At 39.3% G+C, this 23218-nt stretch overlaps 1 protein-coding gene across 10 annotated transcripts; it reads left to right on the top strand.

Annotated features, from left to right (window-relative positions):
- Nucleotides 1–821: 821 nt before the first annotated feature.
- On the top strand, nt 822–22578 carry YTHDC1 (YTH N6-methyladenosine RNA binding protein C1). 10 transcript variants are annotated; one of them, XM_054201764.1, is made up of 19 exons: nt 840–955; nt 2469–2559; nt 3905–3981; nt 4908–5009; nt 5627–5955; nt 6084–6438; nt 7704–7793; nt 8299–8352; nt 8959–9053; nt 11000–11108; nt 11207–11324; nt 12650–12734; nt 14652–14818; nt 17360–17442; nt 18894–18930; nt 19023–19062; nt 19167–19229; nt 20767–20901; nt 21580–22578. In XM_054201764.1, exons 1-19 carry the CDS (start codon nt 928–930, stop codon nt 21802–21804), a joined length of 2283 nt encoding a protein of 760 aa, XP_054057739.1. In that variant the 5' UTR covers nt 840–927; the 3' UTR covers nt 21805–22578. The 10 variants fall into 10 exon arrangements, 9 of the variants coding, with proteins under 9 accessions (XP_054057740.1, XP_054057743.1, XP_054057745.1 ...); XM_054201765.1 differs by lacking the exons at nt 2469–2559; nt 3905–3981 and adding an exon at nt 2560–2694 and having other exon boundaries at nt 822–955; XM_054201766.1 differs by lacking the exon at nt 8299–8352.
- The last annotated feature ends 640 nt before the right edge of the window (nt 22579–23218 follow it).

The raw sequence follows: 23218 nt of genomic DNA, 5'->3' as shown, positions 1-23218 counted from the left end.
GCCAGGCCTCCTCACAAGCTGCCTGAAAGGGTAACTAAGATTAGGTGGTAAATTTTCACCTAGGTTATAGCAGGAAAGAAGAACAACCTAATCCCAAATTTCTTTAAAAAATAATTTGGATTGATAAAGCACAATTGTTTCATATTTGAATGCATACATCAGAAAACAAGCTGAATCACAGAACGGTAGGGGTTAGAAGGGACCTTTGGAGATCACCTAGTCCAATACCCCTGCCAAAGCAGGTTCACCTATAGCAGGATGGACAGGAACACATCCAGGCAGGTTTTGAGTATCTCCAGAGAAGGAGACTCCACCACCTCTCTGGGCAGCCTGTTCCAGTGCTCTGTTTCCCTCAAAGTAAAGAAGTTTTTCCTCATGTTAAGATAGAATTTCCTGTGTTCCAGTTTGTGCCCGCTACCCTTTGTCCGGGTGCCACTGAATCTGGCCCCATCCTCTTGACACCTACCCTTTAGATATTGGCCAGCACTGATGAGATCAATGAGCATAAACAGGAGCAAGAAAAAAAAAAATTGCTTAGGGGAAAAAAAACCAAACAACCAGCCAAAGGAAACCGGGGGAGCAGCAATACCTAACACGGGGGAAGACCACGATTACTAAGACCCACAGCAAGAGCTCCAACGCCTCACACAACCGTCACAACAGCACAGGAGCACCAAAAGACACAGACTTCCCCTCAGCATCCCTCTCCCCCTCCCTCCAGCTCTTCAAAAATGGCGGCCGCCCCCCACAGCGCCCGGCAGCGCGCGCGCGCCCTCGCCCCGCCCCCGCCCCGCGCGTGCGCCGCCCGCGGCGCCGGGTGACGCGCGGCGCGTAAACAAAGCGGTGCACCCTGGGAAGAGGGAATCGTTACGTACAGGAAGAGGGAGCCTCCATCTTAGGCGCTCGACGCGTCGCGGCGGCGGCGGGATGGCGGCTGATAGCCGGGAGGAAAAAGGTACCCGGCGGTAGGGGTGGGGGCGATTGCTAGGCCTCGGGGAGGGGGGATGCCCCCTCCCCTCCCCGGGGCATCCCCCCTCCCCGAGGCATCCCTCCTCCCCGAGGCCTAGCTTGGTTGCTGGTGCTGGGCCTTCACTCTGGGAGACGTCTGTGAGGAGAGCGGAGGGCCCGGGGGGCCCTTTTGGAGCATAATTTCCGTCGTCTTTAGACGCGGCGTGTGGGGCCATCCTCCCTGTTGTGCGCTGGAGGTGGTGGGAGCCATCGTCCCCTAGTGCGGTGCCCTCTCGGTAGTGGTCTCAGGGCAAGGTGACTTCAGCAGCGGGGACAGGAAGAAGTTCGTGGGCCGCAACTTTAGCATTATTGGTAGCCAGGTAGTGCTGGTGATCTTCCCGCAGAAAACATCTGCTTTTCTTTATTTCTGCTTGGATCTGTAGCCGTGATTTTTGCAGGATTTTCTGCTGTGGGATATAGTTACTTTAGTACGCAGAAGCTGATTGTTGGAATATTATTTTGATGATTTTTTTTTTTTTTGCTTGTCTTTTTGCAGTCAGTTATGCTTTCTGGGCACTGTGGGTAAATAAGTTTGAATTAAGGGAATTGAACATTTCCAGCATAATGTATGTTCACAACTCATATAACTGCATGTGACTGTATGCAGAAGATGAAGTGATCTGCATGTTGTCTATGAGGTTATATGAGTCAGTCCTTCTAAAATAGTTCATTTAAGAAATAAAAACAAAGTTTAAATGTAGAAGACTGCTGTTTGGTGGTTAGTGCAGATAATAGCAGCATTATAAAAAAGGTAAGGGATCACTGTGGTGTTGTGGTTTGTTTTACCTTGTTTTGGATTTCTATGGAATACATTTTATGACAAGTTTTTTGCAGGATAGATGTCCATAAAATGTCTTTTGTCAGACTGCTGGTTTGCTGTCTCTAACATTTATTGTGAAATTAGATCACATGGAAAATTCCCACTAAATTTTGTTAGAAGCTATAAGCAAAATTATTTCTGGTGCTTGATTCTTGATGGTATTATTGTAAGACTGGTGGGATAGGGTACGACCAGCTTGTGTTGAAACAGGTGTTAGCTGCCACCATCGATGAGCAGTGACATTGAAATGCTTACTGTTGTCATCTATAAATTTCTGCTCATATAATCATTTATCCAGATGGACTTGAATTTTTTTATTCTTTGGGGTTTTTGTATTTGGGTTTTTTTTTTTTAAATCACTGACAGTGGTCAAGTTGTGAGTAGCAGATAATGGTTTTTTATGTTTTGTATTTTAATTTGGTTATATTTTTCTGTCCTATGGAAGGGATGATTCTGACTGAATAGTAGGTGTTAGTGCATGTTTGTAACTGAACTTATTTCTGCTGTAAACGCGACGTTATTTTTATGCTCCTTTTGGAAGAAAAATGCTGTTTCACTGCTTAAAAAAAGTGGAAATAAATCTTGCGCACCCTTTTAGTTTGAAATCGCCTGGTCTTATCTCTTCTGTTTGCCAAATCAGATTTTTGCTTGGACCCTTCCTTGAATAGATCTAATGCTCACGGCCAGCAGAGGAAAAATGGCCTCCCCAGGTTACTTTCCTGCTGTTTCAGGTGAGTTAAATTTGTTCATGGAAGGATCCAACACACCCCAGAGCCAACAAAAGATGAGTTGCAGGAGAGCCCAGTTGCGAGTGCCTGTAATGAAAAGGACTCATATGGATCTTCCCCCTTCAGCAATGATGAACTGTAAGAAATCTGTCCTGTACTGTTTTTCTGTTTCTCTTTTTTGTTCTTTTCCTGATCGTTATCTTGATCTGTCTGAGATAATTTAGCTCATCAGGTTGAACACCAGGGGTGACAGTTCACTGAGTGGAATCGTCTTGTGGAGGTCAGTTGAGCAGTATACCCGATGCAAGTGAGAGATGAGAACTGTATATTCATATTGCCCTTTTTGCATCACCAGGCTGCTAAATAAATTTGGAAATTTATTTTTAAATAAAGTAGATAGATGTATCCACATAAGGGGGTGGGGAGAGAGCTCATCCTGCTCCTGTCTTTTGCATACTTGCTTAAGGTTTCAGCCATAAACCAGGCCCACCTAACCTCAAGGGAATTATCAGGACTATGTGTCAGATTTGCTTATGCCATTAGATTTTCTTTATCTTCTTATTTATTTCCGAACCAGACAATATATCAGTCTTTTAGCACCTCTGAATGCTACTGCAATAGCTATGCTAACTGTAGTTTGCTCAAGTATGCTGTTGCCTCACCAAAAGGGAAACAAAGCTGAGGTTCATTATGTGTGATATGTTTAATATTCTAATCCTAGTGCACCTCCTTTTCATCAGTTTCCAGTAAAAAATTCTTGTGCTCTGAACTTGCCTAGTCTTCCGTGGGGAAGCAGAATGCAAGCCAGGAAATTGCAGACCGTTTAACAGTTGCACAACCATGAATCTGACTCTCATCAGTAACAGTAAGAATATTTTCTGGGATATATAGGTGTCTACAAATACAAAGAGCTGATCCCAAGAGAATTATGATGCAGCCTTGTGTTACATTTAAATGCCCTCTAACCATGAACTGCCAGGGAAAGGCTTGATTCACCTCTCTCTGCACTGCTTCCTTTGCATCAGCTACAGCATTTGTGCAGTTCAGGGACCGCTTCTGCATTTCCCTACCACAGAAAATGTGGAGAAATGCCAGCAGGAAAGCTAGCACACATGCTGACTTCAGATTCAGTAATACATACTAAAGATATAATACTAACTTTTTTTCTGGTGTGGATTGTGTCTTTTTTTTAATATCAAGATGTAAAACTTCTCTTGTGATGCAGCTCAAGATTTTGAGATAGACAAGTTGCCAAACTCTGGAGGACTTTGCTGCCTTATCCCAGTCTCACCCAGGAGAAGAGGCCTTACCTGCTGCTTTATAACATTGTACAATGTGTCTTCTACAGATACTGTCAACTAGCTGAATCCTTGGAGTTTGTTCTGTTTTCCTTTTCCTCAACACAGAACACAGAATCAATCATAGTAATATAAAGGGGAAAGAGCTAAGGATTCCACAGTTTAGGAGAAGAATACGAGATTCCAAAATTAGCACCTTTTCTATTATTTTTCTCTTTGCGTGCTTAGGCTTATTTCGCTCTTATTTTTAAAGTGCTTGCAATACAGTTCTGTCTTAAAGCAGGTGAATCCTTCTACTAGAATCACCATATATCCCCTTTGGTTTCAGGCAGAGTGAAACAGAGTTGCAAACAGTGGCAAATTTTAAAAGTATTGTGACAGAGTGTGGTCATTTACTGCTTCTGGCATGAATGTTTAGACTTTTGCCCTTTTAATCAAGGTGAATTAGTTGTAGCATTTTTTTTCAGAGCAGCTCAGAATTAATTATGCAGCAAATAAGTACTGCTTTTCCCTTTATCAGTGGGATGACCTAACTTTATGTTCTTGTTGCTAACTTGCCCTATTGTATATTTTCTACTTGTAGGTGAACCACAAAATTCACCCTCCTAACACAGAAACAACAACAAAAATAGCAGGGCAGGAGGGGAGAGAACTTCAGGTGCAAATTCTTCAGGATTTTGAGGAGAGAGATCTCTCCTCTTACAGCACTCAGACTACCTCCCAGTCTCCTTTTACTCAAATTTTTTGCAGGCTTTTTTGTTAAGCTTTCATTTGTAGGTCAGCTTTCCTGCAAAGCTTGTGTGACATGAGGAGCCAACTTGGACCTTATTCAGGGACCTAAATGCATCCTGTGACGTATTTTAATTCTTTTATTGGCTTTGTTTAATCCTTCCAACTGAAATTGTGGAAATAAATCAAGAAGACGTTAATTTTTGCCTTGTGGCAGATCCGTAACCTTAAAGGAAATGTTTGGATTTGTAAATACTAGTTCTACTGTGGTTTACGTATCTAGACTTTTTATAGTTGTTTTTAACTTTTTTTGTTTGTTTTCAGATGGTGAACTGAACGTTCTGGATGACATTTTGACTGATGCTCCTGACCAAGATGATGAGTTGTATAACCCTGACAGCGAGCAAGATAAAAGTGAGAAAAAGGGTAGGTGGCTTTGGTAGTGGACGCCCTGCAGCAACATAAATGGTAAAACCCGTCTTTCTTATTAGGGTTAAAGTCTTTGAAGTAGCAGCTCTTATAACCGATTCAAAGAGTGGAAGAGTTCCAAAAGTCTTTATTTCATGGAGATCTGCTTTTTCTCCAGACCTTCCAGGCAAACAGTTAACTAGGTTTCCTTTTGTCTCAAAAGCAGTTGCTGAGTCTGGCTTGTGAATTCATTTGCTGTTAGAAAATGACTGTTCTTTTTGGTTGTTGAAGTAAAATGGAAATGGAGCAAGAGGGTCACAAAGTCTCGTTCCTGCTCAGTTCTTGATTTGGCTTCAGGCCAGTCCGATAAGCATTTAATGTAGCATTTCCATATACAAAATTCAGAAAACACCTACCGAAGCCTAAAGGATTGCTCTTTTAAAGTAAAATACATGCTAGAGCATGAGCTGTTCCTAACAAGTAGTTTTGAGTGTTGTTGCAAAGCCTACAACTGGGAGATGCTGCCTATGACTGCAAGAGGGGAGTTGCCCAAAGTAGAGAAAGTAGGTACCTCTGCACAGTTTTTGGTTTGATATAAAAAATAACATTGAACTTGATATCTCTTTCTATTTAAGGATCAAAAAGAAAAACTGACAGGATGGAAAACGTTGAAAGCAAGAGACAAAAACCTTCTGTGCATTCATCGAGGCAAATGATGCCAAAGCCTCCTAGCTCATCAGTTAGCAATAACAAGAGAATAGTGAGTACGAAAGGAAAACCAATATCAGAATACAAGAATGAGGAGTATCAGAGGTCTGATAGAAACAAGCGCCCAGATGGTGATCGAAAGACGCGCATGTCAAGCAGTTCCAGGGAACCTTATAAAGGACAACCAGAAAAAACTTGCATGAGGAAGAGGGATATTGACAGAAGGGCTAAGTCTTCTACACCAGATGGTTCAGAGGTATTAAATATTCTTGCTGCCTTATAAATCAGTTATACGAGACCTTTATAAGGCACATTCTCTTAGGACTGTGTGCGCATCCTGACAATGTTATATGACTGCTGATTCACTTTTTCTTTAAACATCAGAGAATCAGGCATGAAGTGGATAGAAGACCAAGCAGATCCAGCCATTCTTCTAAAGAAGAGGTGAACTCTGAAGAATATTGTTCAGATCACGAGACTGGCAGTAGTGGTTCCTCTGAACAAGGCAATACAGAGAATGAAGAGGAAGGAATGGAAGAAGAGGAAGATGATGAAGGGGAGGAGGACGAAGAGGTGGAAGAAGATGGAGAGGAGGATGAAGAAGAGTATGAACAGGATGAGAGAGATCAGAAGGAAGGAAATGACTATGACACACGAAGTGAAGCCAGCGATTCTGAGTCTGAATCCGCCTCTTTCACAGATGGGTCAGTCAGATCTGGGACTGGTTCAGATGCATCAGGTAGGTAACATCTAGCATGCTAATCTGAAATATCTTGCCATTGAAAGTTTGGCTGCTTTTAAAAATATTCAATTCCTGACTATGTCAAAAGTAAGCCTTAGTACCACAAGTCAGTAAGATATTAATAGGCAAGGAAAAAGTGTACAGGAAGGTGGCAGGATTACCATGCTGAGGATTCATAGAGTTCTTGATTGCTTTGGCCTTGCTGTTCGATGGCTTCAAACATCAGAATTAATATTTTCTTAGCTATCTAGTGGCTTAGTTTCCCATATGATTTGTTTTAAGTTGGTGTTGAGCTGTTATGTATTCATCAGATGAGTGACCAGGTAGACTGATGTAGTAAAAGCATGGTCTCCCCAGGGAAGGATAGTTGAATAGTGGCTGCCTTCAGCATGGGAAATCTAAACCAAAGTTGAAATGATTAGCTATTAGGATGAACTTAGAAAGGGAGAAATGTTTTAAGCAGAAACTAGAGAAGAATGCTTCACAGTTGTCTATTATAACTGGTCCTAGCTTACAGATGTGACGTGTTAATAACGTAAATGCTTCTGGTTTTGGCTGTGCAGTTGTTTGGGTGTCTTTTTTGTGGTGTGGTTGATGGGTTTTTGGGTGTTTTTTTAAGAAAGCAGGTTGCAATCCTGTTAAGATTTCTTTTGTGTATCTTCCTTGTCTGAAGTCTCCATAGGTGTCATCCTGCTTAACGTAATGCCTTTTTTGGCTCAGCTCTGCTGTTTGGAATTGGAGGACAGAAAAGTGTAACCTAAAGACAAGTGAAGTTGTAATAACTGTTCTAAAAAGCTCCATAGTGTAACGTAACACTAATGTGTTATGTAATGTTCTACTTTTAAGAGTGGAAATATTTGCCTATGTACCACAGTGTTTTGTTTTCATACCTCTTGCCATTTTGTTGAGCCGTGAATAAATAAGCCCATATCACTGTCACAACACAATTTGTGCTATGTGTTGCAAATTTGGCTGCAGGCTGGACAGAAGAGCTAAACCACCCTTACTAAAACACCTAGGAGATAAATTCTGTCTCTAAACTTTGCATAGAACTACTAAATTTGTGGCATTTGTCTTCCTTTTGTGAATGAAAAGCTTCTTTTGTGCAGGAGAGTTTTGGGGCAGCAACCACAATTTTCATGTGCAAGCCAAATGCTAACTTCACTATTACAGATGTTTTTCTGTCTTAGTACTTGTTATCTCAATTTTATCTGCCACTTGGTGTTTAAAATATTGCTTTTATTTGTTATGGTTTTTTTTAGATGAGAAAAAGAAGGAGAGGAAGAGAGCTAGAGGTATCTCTCCAATTGTTTTTGACAGAAGTGGAAGTTCTGCATCAGAATCATACGCAGGTATTTTTGCTTTTACTGCTTGTCATCCTGACTTGCATCAAATCTTAATGTATAATCTAAAATAAATGTAACTGGCTGTAGAGATTTATGGGGTATGTAGCTTTGTAAAATTTGTTATTGACTTCTGGCATGTTGTGTGTGGATACCTTTGGGGGGAAGTAGGCTTTCTTGTTACTTTAATGCTATTCTGTTGCTTAAGTGGAATTTTCACTTTTTTTTTTTTTTAAACTTGGAAGATGATGATTCAGTGACTAGTTTTCTGAGTAGGAAATTGTTCAAATACTATTTAAAAAAAAAAAAATATCCAAACCAAACAATCCAAAACAAAACCAAAAAAAATGAAACAAAACACTCGTGCACATCGAATAGTATTTTTTGTGTGTGTGGGTGCGCGCCAGAAAGCGTAATTTGTCATGAATGAAAATTGTATGGGACAAGGCTGTAGAAATTGTATATTATCTCTATTAAGGCTCAATCTGAACAAATGTACTTTGGCTAAACACAGGTTCAGAAAAGAAGCATGAGAAATTATCATCTTCCGTTCGTGCTGTCCAAAAAGGTATCATTTAAATTTGAATTTTTAATGCATGCCCCATAGCAAGCCATTGTCTCTGTTCATTAAATTACCTGTAAATAGTGATGTTCCGATATAAATCAGTTTGAATGCATAATTGTTCTGAGCATAACAAGTGAATCTTGAGCTACTTTTGCATGTGTTGAGAGCGATATGCAAAAAATCAGTTGCTTTGCTCCTTGCAGAGGCAGTTAAAGAAAAATTGAAGTGCTTACATCTGAAAAAAAGAACATTTCAGCATTCTCTGTTGGACGACTTGTGCTGATATGAATGTTACCCAAGATTTATGCAAAAATTCTTAAGCAAGGAAATAAGTCCTGTATATCGGAACATCACTGAATCATGCTGATTTTATTTTATTTTTTCTTTACCTGAATATCTAAGTTTTAGTTTTAATTTGGTTTCCCCTGGCATTTTGTGCTCTACAGCTTAGACTTCAAGTTGGGTGGTTGACTGTGATAATCTATAGGTAGGAACTGGGTGGGATGTAGTATATTTTGAAGGAAACAAGCAACTATCTACACTCAAAGCAACATTTTTGACAGTAGTAAATATTTACAGTTCAGCTTATTTGACATTTTGTTTTTTCAGACCAAACAAGTAAACTTAAATACATTCTCCAAGATGCAAGATTCTTTCTCATCAAGAGTAATAACCATGAAAACGTATCACTTGCTAAAGCAAAGGTATGTTGAATTTTCTTCGAACTGATCATTTTATTTTCAGATACACCCACCTTACTATGGAAAAGCATATAGATAGATGCATTCTTTTCTCCATCAGTCAGATCTTGGTAGAGGCAAGGATGAAAGTTATTGCTCTTTGATTCTTCAAGGGTATCTGTTCTTCTTCCACTGTAACCTAGAAAAGTTTCTAGACCATCAGTCATTTATCTGGATAAGAGTTGTGTTTAAAAGGAGGCCTCAAGGTCCATTTGATAACGCCCTAAGCCAACCTCCATTGGGAATGTTGTGATGACATTTCCTCCCTTTCATCCGCACCTGTGTTTGTTTTGCTGTACTGCAAGGAGGTTCAGAAGGTTGTTTTGACTTTCATCTAATGCTATAAAAGTAATTTTTTTCAGTTGATTCAGGGATCTAAAGCCTTACCGCAGCAATGTATGCCTGGCAATGCTGGTGTAAGGGAGTTCTTTGGAAAGGATTCCAGTGCACTGGACTTGAACTGCTGAGGAATGGCAGTAGGCTGTTCTGGTGGTTTTGTGTTTGCATGTGTTACTTGGAAGAGCTTGTAGAGAAAATAATTGATTTGCTGTTACACAATATACACAGAGTACATGATTCTATTAATGAAGATTTTCTAAAATAGAATAGCATTAAAATGATTAAATGAATCTTAAAATTCCTGGACAGCCTTCCCACCAGCTCTGAGTCTGATCTGTGCAGCAAACACTGTTCTGACTGGTGTTTGCTTTAGCTCTCTAGGGGAGTATAACCTCTCTGTGCCTCATCCACAGTTGGGGCTGCAACAGTATCCTTGTTCCTAAAGTTTGTGGAGTGGATGCTTTGTCTCTCAGTGTATAGGCATCGGTGCTTCGCCAGTGCACTTTGAAACTGGCTTTTGCAGTGCAGTTGCAGTAAGTTGTTCTAGTTCACAGCAGGGCTTCACCAGCAGCCTAAAGCAAAATACGTCTGCCTGAAAGCTAGTAAAGAAACCCCAAATAGTTCTCTGGTGAGTACTATTATAGTCAGGCAAGCACTAATCTCTGCATAGAGTAGAGTATGAGAACATGTCTTCAATGAAAAAAGCAAGAGGGAGGAACACTTTCTTCAGTAGATCCTAGAGCATATTCTGAGGCTGAAGTTTGAACATATTAAACCAGTATAAACTTCTCCTCTGAGTTTGCCCAGAGGATGAATATGGGGGCTGATCTTGCTGAAAAGTAATACAGCAACTGGTATTCTGTAGCTCAGCTCAGCTGTTACCATAAAACAGATTAGGTTTTATTGTGTTTGGCTACACAATGGCTGGTGAAAACGAAAAGGTAGGAATTAGTAGGTGGGGATGTGGGAGGCTGAACAAACTGTTTTGAGTTGTTGTGCCATTTTAAAATGTTGGTCTGGGGTCTTCATGTTTCTGGCCTTTCACTAAAAGAGTTTTAAAGTCTGCAAGCTGTTGTCAACAAATCTGTCAAACTAAAAAGGTTACTGAAGTCTACCTGCCCAGCTTTCAGGATATGTTTGCTGCTGGGTTGTCTTAATTTTTGTCTATTATATAAACATGAACTCACAAAGTCACATAAAACATACATTAAAAATACGAAAGGCAAAGGTTTTCATATATCTGTCCATCATTACAATTAAAAATGAAACCTTATAGGTGATATAAATGCATCTGCAGTGTTTAAAAGAAGATTGGAAACCCAGTATTTTAGAAGGTTCGTCATGGGGCAGGCTAAAAATATTTTCTGAAGGAACTGAATTTAGCAATACCTTTCTCTTTCCATTATCTTCTATCCCAGAACACTAGTTTGGTCTTGTTTTCCTCACCTGTACTATATACTACATGTAATAGTATACTATATATAACAGTATATGTACTATATACTGTTAGGTCGGTCACTTGAGATGAACTCTTATATTTTGGTGGTGGGGTCGGTGTTGTTTTGTTTTAGGGAGTATGGTCGACGCTTCCAGTGAATGAAAAGAAGCTTAATGCTGCATTTAGATCAGCGAGGAGTGTTATTTTGATCTTTTCTGTAAGAGAGAGTGGCAAATTCCAAGGTAAGGGAAAGTGAGCTGTTACCAAGGTAAGTGAAAGTGAGTTTTATATGGAATAGCTTTCCTGTTGTCTTTGTTACAATTAATGTGAAATTCTTCAGGATTTGCAAGGCTGTCTTCAGAGTCCCATCACGGAGGGTCACCTATACACTGGGTGCTGCCTGCAGGAATGAATGCAAAAATGTTGGGAGGTGTCTTTAAAATTGACTGGATTTGCAGGTAAATAATTGTTCATTTATGTTACTGTTTAGTAACAAGGCATTATAACACCATTTCTATGTATTTCTCACTCAAGTGCTGACAGCATCCTTTTGAAGACTATTCAACCAGAGATCTGTTCTTCAATCTTCCCAAATCCACACCTCCATGTTACTGAGCTTGGGAGTCCGAGTCAGTACCTGACATGCATTATAGAATTTTTTTTTTTTAATGTTGACAATTAATTAATTTAGAGATTTTTTTAACACTTGGTTGTGTTTCTTCACTGATCTCTTGCGCTGAAACTAGAAAACTGTATTCTGAAATCTTAGAGTAAAAACAACTGTTCACTTGAATAGAGAGCTGTGGATAAAAGGGGAAAAAAGTCCTGTAAGGACAGATCTGTCTTCATCTGACATCTTGGACTGAACAAAGAAAATGCTACTGCTCTGATATAACCTATGAAATAATACAGGTATCTTGCATAATGTATAGGTGGTGAGCAGTATTTTCATTGATTTAACTGAGTATGTCTTACAGAAAAGTTTTTAAACCTCTCAAGAAAAAGATCTGTGTCAGTCCTGTGAGATACATTGCATGGTTGTATAAGCACTTTGGGCTGCCAGAAAGACTAAATACAGGGAAGGTGAGACTTCAAATGGAAGAAAAATCTAGGTTGGAAAGGTCCTCTGGAAGTTACTGACTCTCACCTCCAGCTCAAAGCAGTTCTAACTTCATAGTTAGGTCAGATGCTCAGGGATTTATTTTGGTAAGAAATGGCCTCAAGGTAAGCCAGGGGAGGCTTAGGATGGATATTAGGAAATATTTGTTCACAAAAAGGATAATCAAACATAGGAACAGGCTGCCCAGGGAAGTGGTTGAATCACCATCCCTGGAGGTATTTAAAAGGTGGGTAGATATGGTGCTGAGGGATGTGGTTTAATGGTGGTTTTGGCAATGTTAGGTTAATGGTTGGACTCAATGATCTTAAAGGTCCCTTCCAACCTAGGCTATTTTTTTGAGCTACCACCTCAACATAGAGACTGGTCGGCGTATTCAGATGGTGGGATAATAAGCAAGCATGATCTTGATATTGTACAAAGACCAAAAAAAATTTTTTAATAAGGTAGGCTGTCATAGTATGGACTATGCTAGTTAATATTGTAGTAAGTCAGAGTGAAATTTTCAGTTACTAATGCTTAATATGTACTAATACATTCATTCAGACCTGACAGTGCAAAATGTAACAGGATTATTTTGTATGTAATATCCTGCTGTATGTATTGTTAAATTTCTTTTACAAAAAACGGAGGCAAAACTGTAAATGATGCCACTTGCATATTTAGGCGTGAATTGCCATTCACTAAGTCTGCTCACCTGACCAATCCTTGGAATGAACATAAGCCAGTAAAGATTGGACGTGATGGACAGGTTTGTTAATTTATTTATCTTTTCTATAACCCACGTCTTCTAGTTCTTGCTTTCAGCTTTGTATGTACAGAAGATTGTAATCTTTTTAGATCAGCTGTTACTTGCAGTAGAGTACTGTGACAAAGGCATTTGGCTTATTTCTAATATTGTTGTGGAAGAAAGAAAGAGAAAACAATACAGTACCGATTATGTTGTCATCTTTGTGATAAACAATGTTTGTTGCTTCAAAACTATTGATATTTTGGATTTGAAATGTAACATCCCTTGCACTGTATGGTGTGCAAACCCATATAGCATCAGTTTTTTTAAGAACAAGTTCTGGTGTTTCCAGCTGTGTTCTATGTTGCATTTTCTTATATACTGTATTGTTTAGGGCATAGACTCTACCATTATAAAGTATATGCTAAGTAAACTTTAAGCGGGGTGGCTCTTTGTCTTGTCAGACATACCAGAGTGCAGATACATTGCTGGTGTCATCAAGTAACCTAGCCTTGACTAAAATAAGAGGGTCTGCTTTCTTAAGACAAGATGGGAGTTGCATAATCCCCATACTGTATGGAAATTATAGAGTGTGCATTGTTTTGCCCATAGACGTTCACTTTGTTGGGTAGCACAAGTAAAGCAATATTTTTAATCTTGTTTTTAATTTAGTGTGAACTTCTTAAAAAAAAAAAAAAAATTCAGTTAATTTCGTTTCTGTTAAATGGTCAAGGAAACAAATTTTTTTCACGTTTTGTCCACTTCACTATAGAATTGCAATCCAGACGTGAGTTTCATCTTTTTTTATAAAAGTGCTGTACTGCTGGGTACTGGGCAAGCGTTGTCTGATGCTTGCTCTTCCTGCATTTCAACTTTGGTTATTTTATGAAGTGGTTGTTCTCTATCCATTTACATTTTGTGTAACCCTGAGTGGATCTCTCTTCTGAGGATATGTATGCTGAGCTGCTTGTATTTACAGCATCCTTTGGGAAGGCGTTCTACAGGCTTCCTAGGCACCGGCTTGAAGAAGCACTTTTTTTGGATTGTTTTGCTCCTGGCTCCTGCTAGCTTCATTTGATGGCCCCAAGTTCTTGTACTAGAAGAGGGATTCAACAAGTTGATCTCTGTCCCTCTCCTGCAAACAGCTTGTGGTGTTGGACACTCCCATTGTATCCATCTTGTCCCCCATACACTACGTTTTCCTCTTTTATTCTAGGCTAGAGAGACCTGACCTGCTCAGCCATTGCATGTAGGAATTGTTGCACTCATTCAGTTATCCTTGGTGCCCTGCTTTGAAGCTTTTCCATTTCTACTGTCCCCCTATTTTTTGAGACAAAGGGGCCAGAACTGCACGCAGTATTTACAGTGTGGATGGAACATGGACTTTCAGTGTGGTATAATGACCTTTCTCATTCTGTGTTCCTTTCCTAATAATCTTGAACACACGACTTGTTCGTTTTGATTGCTGTCAAGCATTGAGCTGGTATTTTCATGGACCTGTCTTTCATACACTGAAGAACTCACTTTTGAGTGGTAATAGTCAACTTCGTCAGGCCATGGCTTTGTATGTGAAGCTGGGGTGGATTTTTTTCCTACGTATGTCACTTTTCTTTCTGTAATAGGTGATCATTTTCTTTGTGATGAAAAACAGTCCTCTGATTTTGTAGCAAAACAGTGATGTGGCCTGTATGTCTCATGGGAAGATATGATTGCCCCAAGTATTGGACTATTTTATGAAAAGTCTAAGTAGTGCCTAAAGAGTGAAAGGTAATGTAAGTGAATTTTGCTCTGTCTCTAGTGATACTGAAATCTCTTCAAAGTGTCTTTCTTTTTTTTTTTTTTTTTTTTTTTTTTTTTTAATGTATGTTGTCAGTGTATTTGGGGAGAGTTTCATTTCTTCAGTTTATAAACCACTACTGAACTTCTAACTAATTCTAGGAAATAGAGCCGGAATGTGGAACCCAACTTTGTCTTCTCTTCCCTCCTGATGAAAGTATTGACTTGTATCAAGTCATTCATAAAATGAGGCACAAGAGAAGAATGCACTCACAACCCCGATCAAGAGGACGCCCATCCCGTCGAGACCCTGTTCGGGACGTGGGAAGGTTAGAAACGTTCTTTGGACTGATAATAGGCACATGTATCAGAATAACGTGATGGAGGAATATGATTCGTCAAAGCTTTTCCTGCGATAAAGAAGAGAGAAAATCCTCAAATCAAGCTGCATGGACAAGTTTGTGGCTTCATTGAGGATTTCACATGGTTCCCCGGTCTGTCATTTTTCAAGAGGAAAATGGGGATCTTTGCTTTTGCAGAAAAAAAGCTCTTAAAGTGCTCTAGTTTAGACTAGATCATTTATTGAGATAATACAACATGTAATGCTAGCTGTAGGTGAGCTTGGCTTGATTATGAGCAGGCTAGATGGAGAGAAGGAAATATTTATATGCCAAAAATGTGTTAATATCTTGTAAAAGCCTTTTCTTTCAGGTGTGTCTCTGGATAAGCCTTATCAAATATGGGACTTTTATAAGGATCACTTAGAATTTTTCAGAAGATGCCGCCTCATTTTGAGGATAAAATATTTTAAGTTATTTTGATATTCAAGAGGAGCATTATTGGGACTGTTTCAAATTGTGTCACCGTGATGTGTTAACCCCATTGCCAAATATTCTCTAACATGTAACCACTGAATTCACACATCTTGCTGAGCTTCTGAAAACAGTAGGTTCTTTCCAAAAGGGATCAAGTGGCCCTTGGAGACCCGGCAACAAACCAAAAAGAATGGCTGTTGCTGTGTCTGTATATACAACCTTTCCAGATGCTGGCAGTACCTGTGGACTTTAAAGTATTTTTAGAGGATCGACATGGTTATTGATCACTGCTATATGAACTTAACATCATTTTCCAGAAAAAAGGGGGTATAACTTGTTACAGAATTGGAGAAGTCTTTGCAAAGAACTGATATTAGCCCTTCTGCCAAACACCTTTTCCCTGTGTAGCCACTTTGCATACAGACTGATGTATGGTTTGGGCTGAAACCTTTGGTTAAGTTTCCTCTTTGTGGAAACATCCTGTGGTAGGTACAGATACCCAACAAGAGTCCCCATTTCCTTGAGCTTAAAAAAAGGACACTGTCACGAGTAGGTAGGAGGAAACCTGGCAGCGCCCCCCTATTTTTGGCTTTAAAGGACTGAACACCAAGATGGCTTTTGAAGTTAAGCTAAGAGGTTTCCAGTGCAATAAAGTATATACAAGTGAAGGTTTTGCAATGGACTGCAAACTATACATATAACACCATCACACCTTCTCAAGCCTGCCAGGGCCTCCATTTATGTGTGTGGCTTACAGCTTAAAGTCAGTAGTTGGACTACTATATGAACTGTTTCTATCATATTTTATACCGGTCGTAAATGCACTCTCAAAACTACAAGAAAGCGGTATGTTTATTCTTTACACCAGCTTTTATTTTCCTTGATCTGATTTTGCTGTAGATGAAACTGCTTTGGTTTTTGGGCTTTTTGCTCATAGTAAAGAATCTGCTTTCATTTTAAAAAAACTTAGTAACTGGGTATGGTGGGCTTTAAAGACTGAAGTCGGGAAGGGGGAGGAGAAATGACTCTATAAAACTAAAAGCGACATGAGCTTGTTACTCAACAAGCAAGTTGCACAGTAATTAAGCGATTTAAGAAAGTGTTAATTTCATATCTTGTCACAGGGAATTATATTGCTGGGAGTGGGGTGGGGGTGAAGGGAATGGGTTTGTAGCTGCTTTCTGTTTAGAAACACTGTTGTGTTAGCATTGGAGTGTCCCATTAATGTTTATGTACCTCAATGGAGCAAAATTAGCAGACAGTTTTCAGTTCTTTATTAAACATAACAGCAACTGGAATGTAACTGTTTTATAAACAAACTTCCTCCCTCAGAGTGAAGTTCTTAAAGATAACACCTCTTCCATAAAAGAGCTCTTGGTATAGAAAGGAGCCCCAATTGTTTTTAATTATTAGGAAGCTTAAGCATTCTTAAACGTTCTGTAAAAGGCACCAGTGCATTGCTGGTAAATTGTTTAGAACAGAAATTGTTAGAAATAATGTAACTGGCCTACCCAGTTGGAAGAGCTACAGTGAAAGAAGCAATTTCATAAAGCATGCACAGTTTTATTTATAAATGTTATGGAAATAGACCTTTTATGGAGTTCTTTACCCCTGAGCTAGCACATGCAGCAATGTCCATGCCTTCTGACTGTGATGATATATTTTGATATCTATTTTCACTGTATTTAGTTCTGTAAATTCTTTTGTTATCCAATAGGTTGTTTCAAAATGTAATGCGGGAAGTATAATGTTAAAGCAAGCCTAAGTCTCGGTTTGTTTTAGACAAATTTGTTACCCTTTGGTACGAACGTACGGTTGGGTAGAGTTCCTTCCTTAATTACCAAAGCTCCTGTAGCCAGAAAGTAACAATGAAGGGTATTTAATCAGATTGTTGTTCCTGATTATTTGAGTTCAAATTTAAAGCTGTAGAACGTTTTGAAGCAGATGGAATGATTAATTTGAGATCTGGGCAGCTCAAGGTATTCCTGTGAGGTATTCTGCTGTGACGAATGCTCCAAGCCGCTTTGTTTAATCTTTGATATCTAATTTGTGTAGGCGTCGACCAGAAGATTATGATATTCATAACAGCAGAAAGAAACCAAGGATTGACTATCCCCCTGAGTTTCACCAAAGACCAGGTTAATATCTTACTATGAAGATTTGTGTGCACCAATTCACCAGTGTTTTCTCTTTTAGTGTATCCTCATTTAATTCAAAAGTAAAATATTGATATGACTAAGATATAAAAACGGGACCTGTCCGAAGTGCTGACTCCTGGTTTAACCCACCTCTCACAGAAGTCAGTGACGCTGTTTCACTCGTTCGAGAGAGAGCTGAGTTGATCTAGGCTGAGCGCTTTTAAGACCCTCAGAATTGTGTACATTGCTGTGAATGATCCTTTCAAGCGCTTTGTTAATACGGGTAGTTGAAGTACCTGACAGGCACAAGAATTGGTTTGACCTACTTGTCAATGCACTAATCATCAAATTAAAATGTTTTTCTGAAATTTCCAATGGGGAAAGTCAGCAGAGATTGCCTGGCTAGCAGCCTGTGTTTAGAAAGGATCGTAGATGTTCAATTATGTTTTCAGAGAGAATTGTTTTACAAGCTTGACATGAGGAATAGAGAGGAAAGTTTACCTGTGTTTTACAGAGGGTCTAATGATGAGTTTGAGACCAGGAATTTTGTTGTGCTCCAGAAAGAAATGTTTGCAGTGGCAATATTGCATATTTCTTTTCTTCAGAAAGCAATTATTAAGAAATTGTCACTTTTAATCTACCGAATCTTGCTCCGCTGCTGTTAAAATACATATTCCATTATTTCAGTAGTAGATTTCTAAATCTTTCTTAAGAACCTGCCTTCATCTGTTCAGCTTGACTGCAAAGTCTGTTCTTTGATGCGGAAAGAGTGGTGTTTCTGCTCCCTGGCTTTCCAAGACCATTGTTTAGAGTACAGAAGAAAATTTTTTAAAATAGTGAAGCTTGGAAGCATTATTTTATCAGTATAAGCATGCCTGTTGGTTTGCACGATTTTACTGAGCTCTTTAAAGTTTATTTCCTTGGATTTACTGAAGCTGCAACAATTCTTTGCCCTGTGGGGCTTTTCCAGATGTTTTTTAGGTTATTTTCAAATTTCTGTGTAACATTGTATCCAAAACCTATTAGGAAATAAGCCTTAAGGGTTTCCCAGATGGACACGTTCTAGGGGATATGTGACTAATAAGTAGTAACAGCTGTGTGCTGACTGTCTCGGGATAGTACTGTTCAAGCTTGTGGGCATTCCCAATTTGTTTGACTAAAATTCAAGCCTTTATTTGCACAGATACCCCCTTGCATATTTGTTTGTACTGCGTGCAAGTTCCTATGGGTATATCTGTATTATTTTTTTACTACTGCATTATATTATATTTCTGTACTGTCTGCAAGAAGTTGTAAGTTTTTTGAGAGCTATTTCGAAAGCAAGGGTAATGGCAGCTAGACACAACTTCATAGCTGGCACAAAATGAAAGGACAGTTTCTAATGAGTGTACTTTTTGAGACTGTTATCATGCAATAGTAAATCGAATTAATACTGCTTGATGTTCGAACAGGGTATATAAAGGATCCCAGATATCCTGAAGTAGACAGGTAAGGTGTGTTCATGTTATTAATTTTATGCCCTCGTAACTTGTCTGTATGGATAAATTGGATTTAGTTCTACAAATTTTTATTCCCAACAGACGATTTTCAGGAGTTCGACGAGATGTATTTTTAAATGGGGTAAGTTGGTGCATGCAGACTTTTGGGCAACTTCTTATATTCAGCTTTCACCACTTCCAAAGAACACTCATCACAAATGTTGATATTACTGTCTTTCATTTTAGTCCTACAATGATTACGTGAGAGAATTCCACAACATGGGACCACCACCACCATGGCAAGGAATGGTTTGTGTCTTGTTGAATTCAGTTTTTCTCTGTAGAATATGGCTTTTTTGTTCCCCTCTAGAGGACCCTAGCATATTTGGTGTGCGTGCAACTCTTCCCTTTTCCTAAAACATACCTTTGCTATAACTGTAAAATTTTTAGGGGAAAAATTATTTATAACAAGTATTTTGTAATTTATTTCTCTCTTGGCAATAGTCCAGCATTCTAGTAAGCAGTATGGCAGCAGGAGTCTGGCTTGGTTTGAACCTACAAGAAACTGAAAGCTCTGAGGAAATAGCAGAACCCTCCTTTAGCCTACACAAAAGGGTGTGATGAAATTTTGTATTTCGCTAAATATTCGTAGCGATTGGCTGTCTCTCAAACAGCAAATGCATCAAATGGGTGGACTTGCTGCAGAGACTCATGGAATGGGCTGGCATGCTCTAGTGTTGCGCATTGGCTTGCTTTTGGCTATGGCAGCAAAGCATACAGGAAAATAGCAGGATGTACTGGACACTGTAATCAAAATAACTCTTACTGTATTGCAGCCTCCACTGAAATGCACTTTTATCCCAGTCAGATAAGCCCATGTATGAGTACAAGTATCTATGGGTACATACATGGAAATTAACTGATAGTTCAATTGTACAGCTGTGATTTTTGCCATCATGTCAGGAGGAATAGTCATAAATAGAATAAAATAGAATAATAAATAGAATAATTATAAACTAGTTATTTTGCTTATATTTAGTAATTCTGGCCCTGAGGGTCCTGATTTTGGATAACTTGGCTCTGGTGTATACTGTGAATGAGCAAAAGGCAATGCCAGATGTAGAGATGCTACTATAGCCTCTCATTTTTCTCACCTGAAATACAGCTCTGGTTTGTTGTAAATGAAGGAAGTGAGCAAAGTTGTCAGGCTGTGGCCTCCAGAATCTCCCGCTTTTTTCTACCCCTCTTCCCCGTTCTGCATGCTGTCCAAGTAGTCATCCTAAAATCCAGCACTTCCACCTACTTCCTTTGTGACAGCAGTGCAAGCAAAGATGCTTCAGTAATATGGGAAAGAAAGGAAAAAAAATTATCTGCTAACCTTTTGTTAAATAATTTGTCTTGCAAAGTAAGTTCATTTAAAATAGGAATATATTCATAAGGAATGGCACTAAAAAGACTTATTTCTGTAAGACCTCCCTGGTTTGGACAAAATTCACATTCTGTATGTATAGATTTAAAAAAAAAAAAAAAGCCGCTGCCACCATGTTTAAGTAGCAGAAGTTTTATGTACAGTATCACTTTGAGGCAGACACAGAAAAAAGGCATGTTTGGGGTTTGAGGAGGGTGTTGGCCAAACTTCTGAAGAAACAGTGGTAGAGAAGTAGTAAAGTATGCCGACAATGAAAAATAGTTTGCCATTCGGTTAGGAGGCTGTGATTGGATTTATTTAGATGTCATGTTTTCTATCTGAATTAAAGTAACCTCTGCTCTTAATTCCCAGGACTCAGCCTTGTATGCATTCCTTTGTTTTGAAACACTCAACAAACTTACTGTAACTTTCTTGTAGCCACCGTATCCAGGTATGGAGCAGCCTCCACACCACCCTTACTATCAGCACCATGCACCTCCACCTCAAGCTCACCCGCCATACTCAGGACATCATCCTGTACCACACGAAGCAAGATACAGAGACAAACGAGTAGTAAGTGTCCACAGAGACAGAGGGGGACATGAGTCTGCAGGCCAGATTAGGAACATGAGGAATTTGGGTTACAGATCTAGCCTAGCCTGAGATTTGTTGACTTTGATAAACTGCATTTTTAAGAGCTGTATTAGTTTTCTTTGGAAAGATCAGTTATTTAGATGGACTAAAGACTTCCAACATCTTTGAAAAGCCTCTCTCTCCCAGGTGATGCAGAAGTGCAAAATTCTCACAACATGCTCTTAAAACTGAGTCCAGCTGTCTAGCTCTGAACTTTCAAAGCTGAAGCCCAGTTTGAATAAGGACATGCCTGTAACATTGCTTGTGCTCATGTACAACAAATTATCAGCAGAAAAGTTTGTGGTTTATGATTTTTTACAGGCACATCAAAAAATGGCAAGTTGTTAAATAATTTCTGTTAGCTGGCTTTGAAGGCTGCTTCAAGCTGGTATGTGGCATTTGAACCCCAGCTTCTGCAGAGTGGAAGCACAGATGTGGTGCTGCCCTGAAGATGAAAGAAGAAACTTGTGCTTATGGATGCTGGACATAATGTCTTTTTTTCATTGTGTTTTTTAAATACTGGGCTTTCCCAAGAGTTACGGCCAATCGTATGGGTAAGGGAAGGAAGGGGATTTTAGTCTGGGAATGGAAATAAACAGAGCTGTCCTTTCATCACAGCACGACTACGACATGAGAGTAGACGACTTTCTTCGCCGCACACAAGCAGTTGTCAGCGGTCGGAGAAGCAGACCTCGGGAGAGGGACCGAGAGCGGGAACGGGACCGTCCTAGAGATAATAGAAGAGACAGAGAACGTGACAGAGGCCGTGATCGGGAAAGGGAGAGAGAGAGGATTTGTGACCGGGACAGAGACAGAGGTGAAAGAGGTAGATACCGAAGATAATCTATCTGGAACCAGTGCTCACTTGAAACAAAAAAAGCTTGTATTTTTTTGTGTGTTTACAAGTAGTACATTTTATTTTCAACTGTCTACTTAAAGTTCGTTGTGTAGAAGGATTTATAATGACCCTCTCTATTCCAAGCATGCAGTGAACTCTGAACTGGAAAAACTGAAATCGGCCAAAAATAAAATAGCAAAGCTCACACTCAACTTGGCGTTTCTATTGGAACAGAATGGGAAACAGCTAAGAATGTAGATATTCTCAATAAGTGTTCATCTACTTAGTGACTTCATTCTAGGTTTTTGAATACTGATGGATAACTGCCATATTTTTTTTTTGCTTTGATGTTTTCTTCCTGTAGTTTCACATGGTTCAATGGGAGAATGCTGCTATCAATGCAAATATTGAAGTATGATTTTTTTTTTTTTGATGGTATGGCAATGTTGTAGCAGCCTTTTTTTTTTTCTTCCCTCTCCTTTCCTCCCGACCCTGTTTTTTAACCCTATCTGTAAAGTCAAGTGTTTCTTCAGTCTTCAGTAATGAAAGCAATATTAAGAAGACACTATTGATATCTAATTTTTAACCTTTTTTAAAAATCTTCCCGTGTTCAGTAACATTTTGGTCAATTCTCTTGTCTAGTCTCCTTCCAAAATGTACACGTTGCTTGGAATGTTCACAACCTGCGTGTGTGGAACCAGAAAATATTGCTGTATTCTACATTGCTACCATTTTTTTATAAAAATAAATTGGTAACTATTGAAATGATTAAAACTCCAGATCGGGTTTCTTGGTCTTCTGAGCTTGCCAGCTTTGATAGATTCTGGCAGTTCTAGGAAATTATTTGTGTTCAAAAATAGTTTAAAGTTTCTTGTGATAGATGAAATTGATGCAAAGCCTGAATTTAGGAAAAGGACTGCTGAAAGAAAAGGTAATGGCTTTTCTCTTTCCACAGTGAAGTAGTCAACTTACCGCTCCTGGAGCTAATCAGACTTATTAAGGCCCTACATGTTCAACTTAATCAAATGATCTTTGATCTATTGATAGGCTGTCCTTGGCCATAATCATACCCGTTTCCCGGGAGTGTGTTAGTCCTGCAAGATCCAGACTCTCCCCATGTCGTCTTTGTAGAGATTACTGCATCAATTGTTATTTCTATTAAATAAGAAAAAATTGAATCTAAATGCCAGTGGTAAAACTGTGAAAAAAGACAAGTAAAACTTGTAGTGGAAGTTGTTAATTTTCTCCGGCAACTTCCTAGTTCTCAAAACTTGTATGAGTGCCTCAGTGGACTTCTTCATAACCTTTCTTCAGTGTCTTCTATGTAACAAAGCCAGATTGTGGCATGTGCTGTAAAGACCACCAACTCACCAGTGCCGAGTGCTGTAGCTGTTTTTATGAACTGCAATATAGGATTGG

The sequence above is a fragment of the Rissa tridactyla genome, chromosome 5 (assembly GCF_028500815.1).
Source record: "Rissa tridactyla isolate bRisTri1 chromosome 5, bRisTri1.patW.cur.20221130, whole genome shotgun sequence".
Lineage (NCBI taxonomy): Eukaryota > Metazoa > Chordata > Aves > Charadriiformes > Laridae > Rissa > Rissa tridactyla.
Note: the sequence above shows the minus strand (reverse complement) of the source record. Positions and strands in the feature narration are given on the sequence as shown.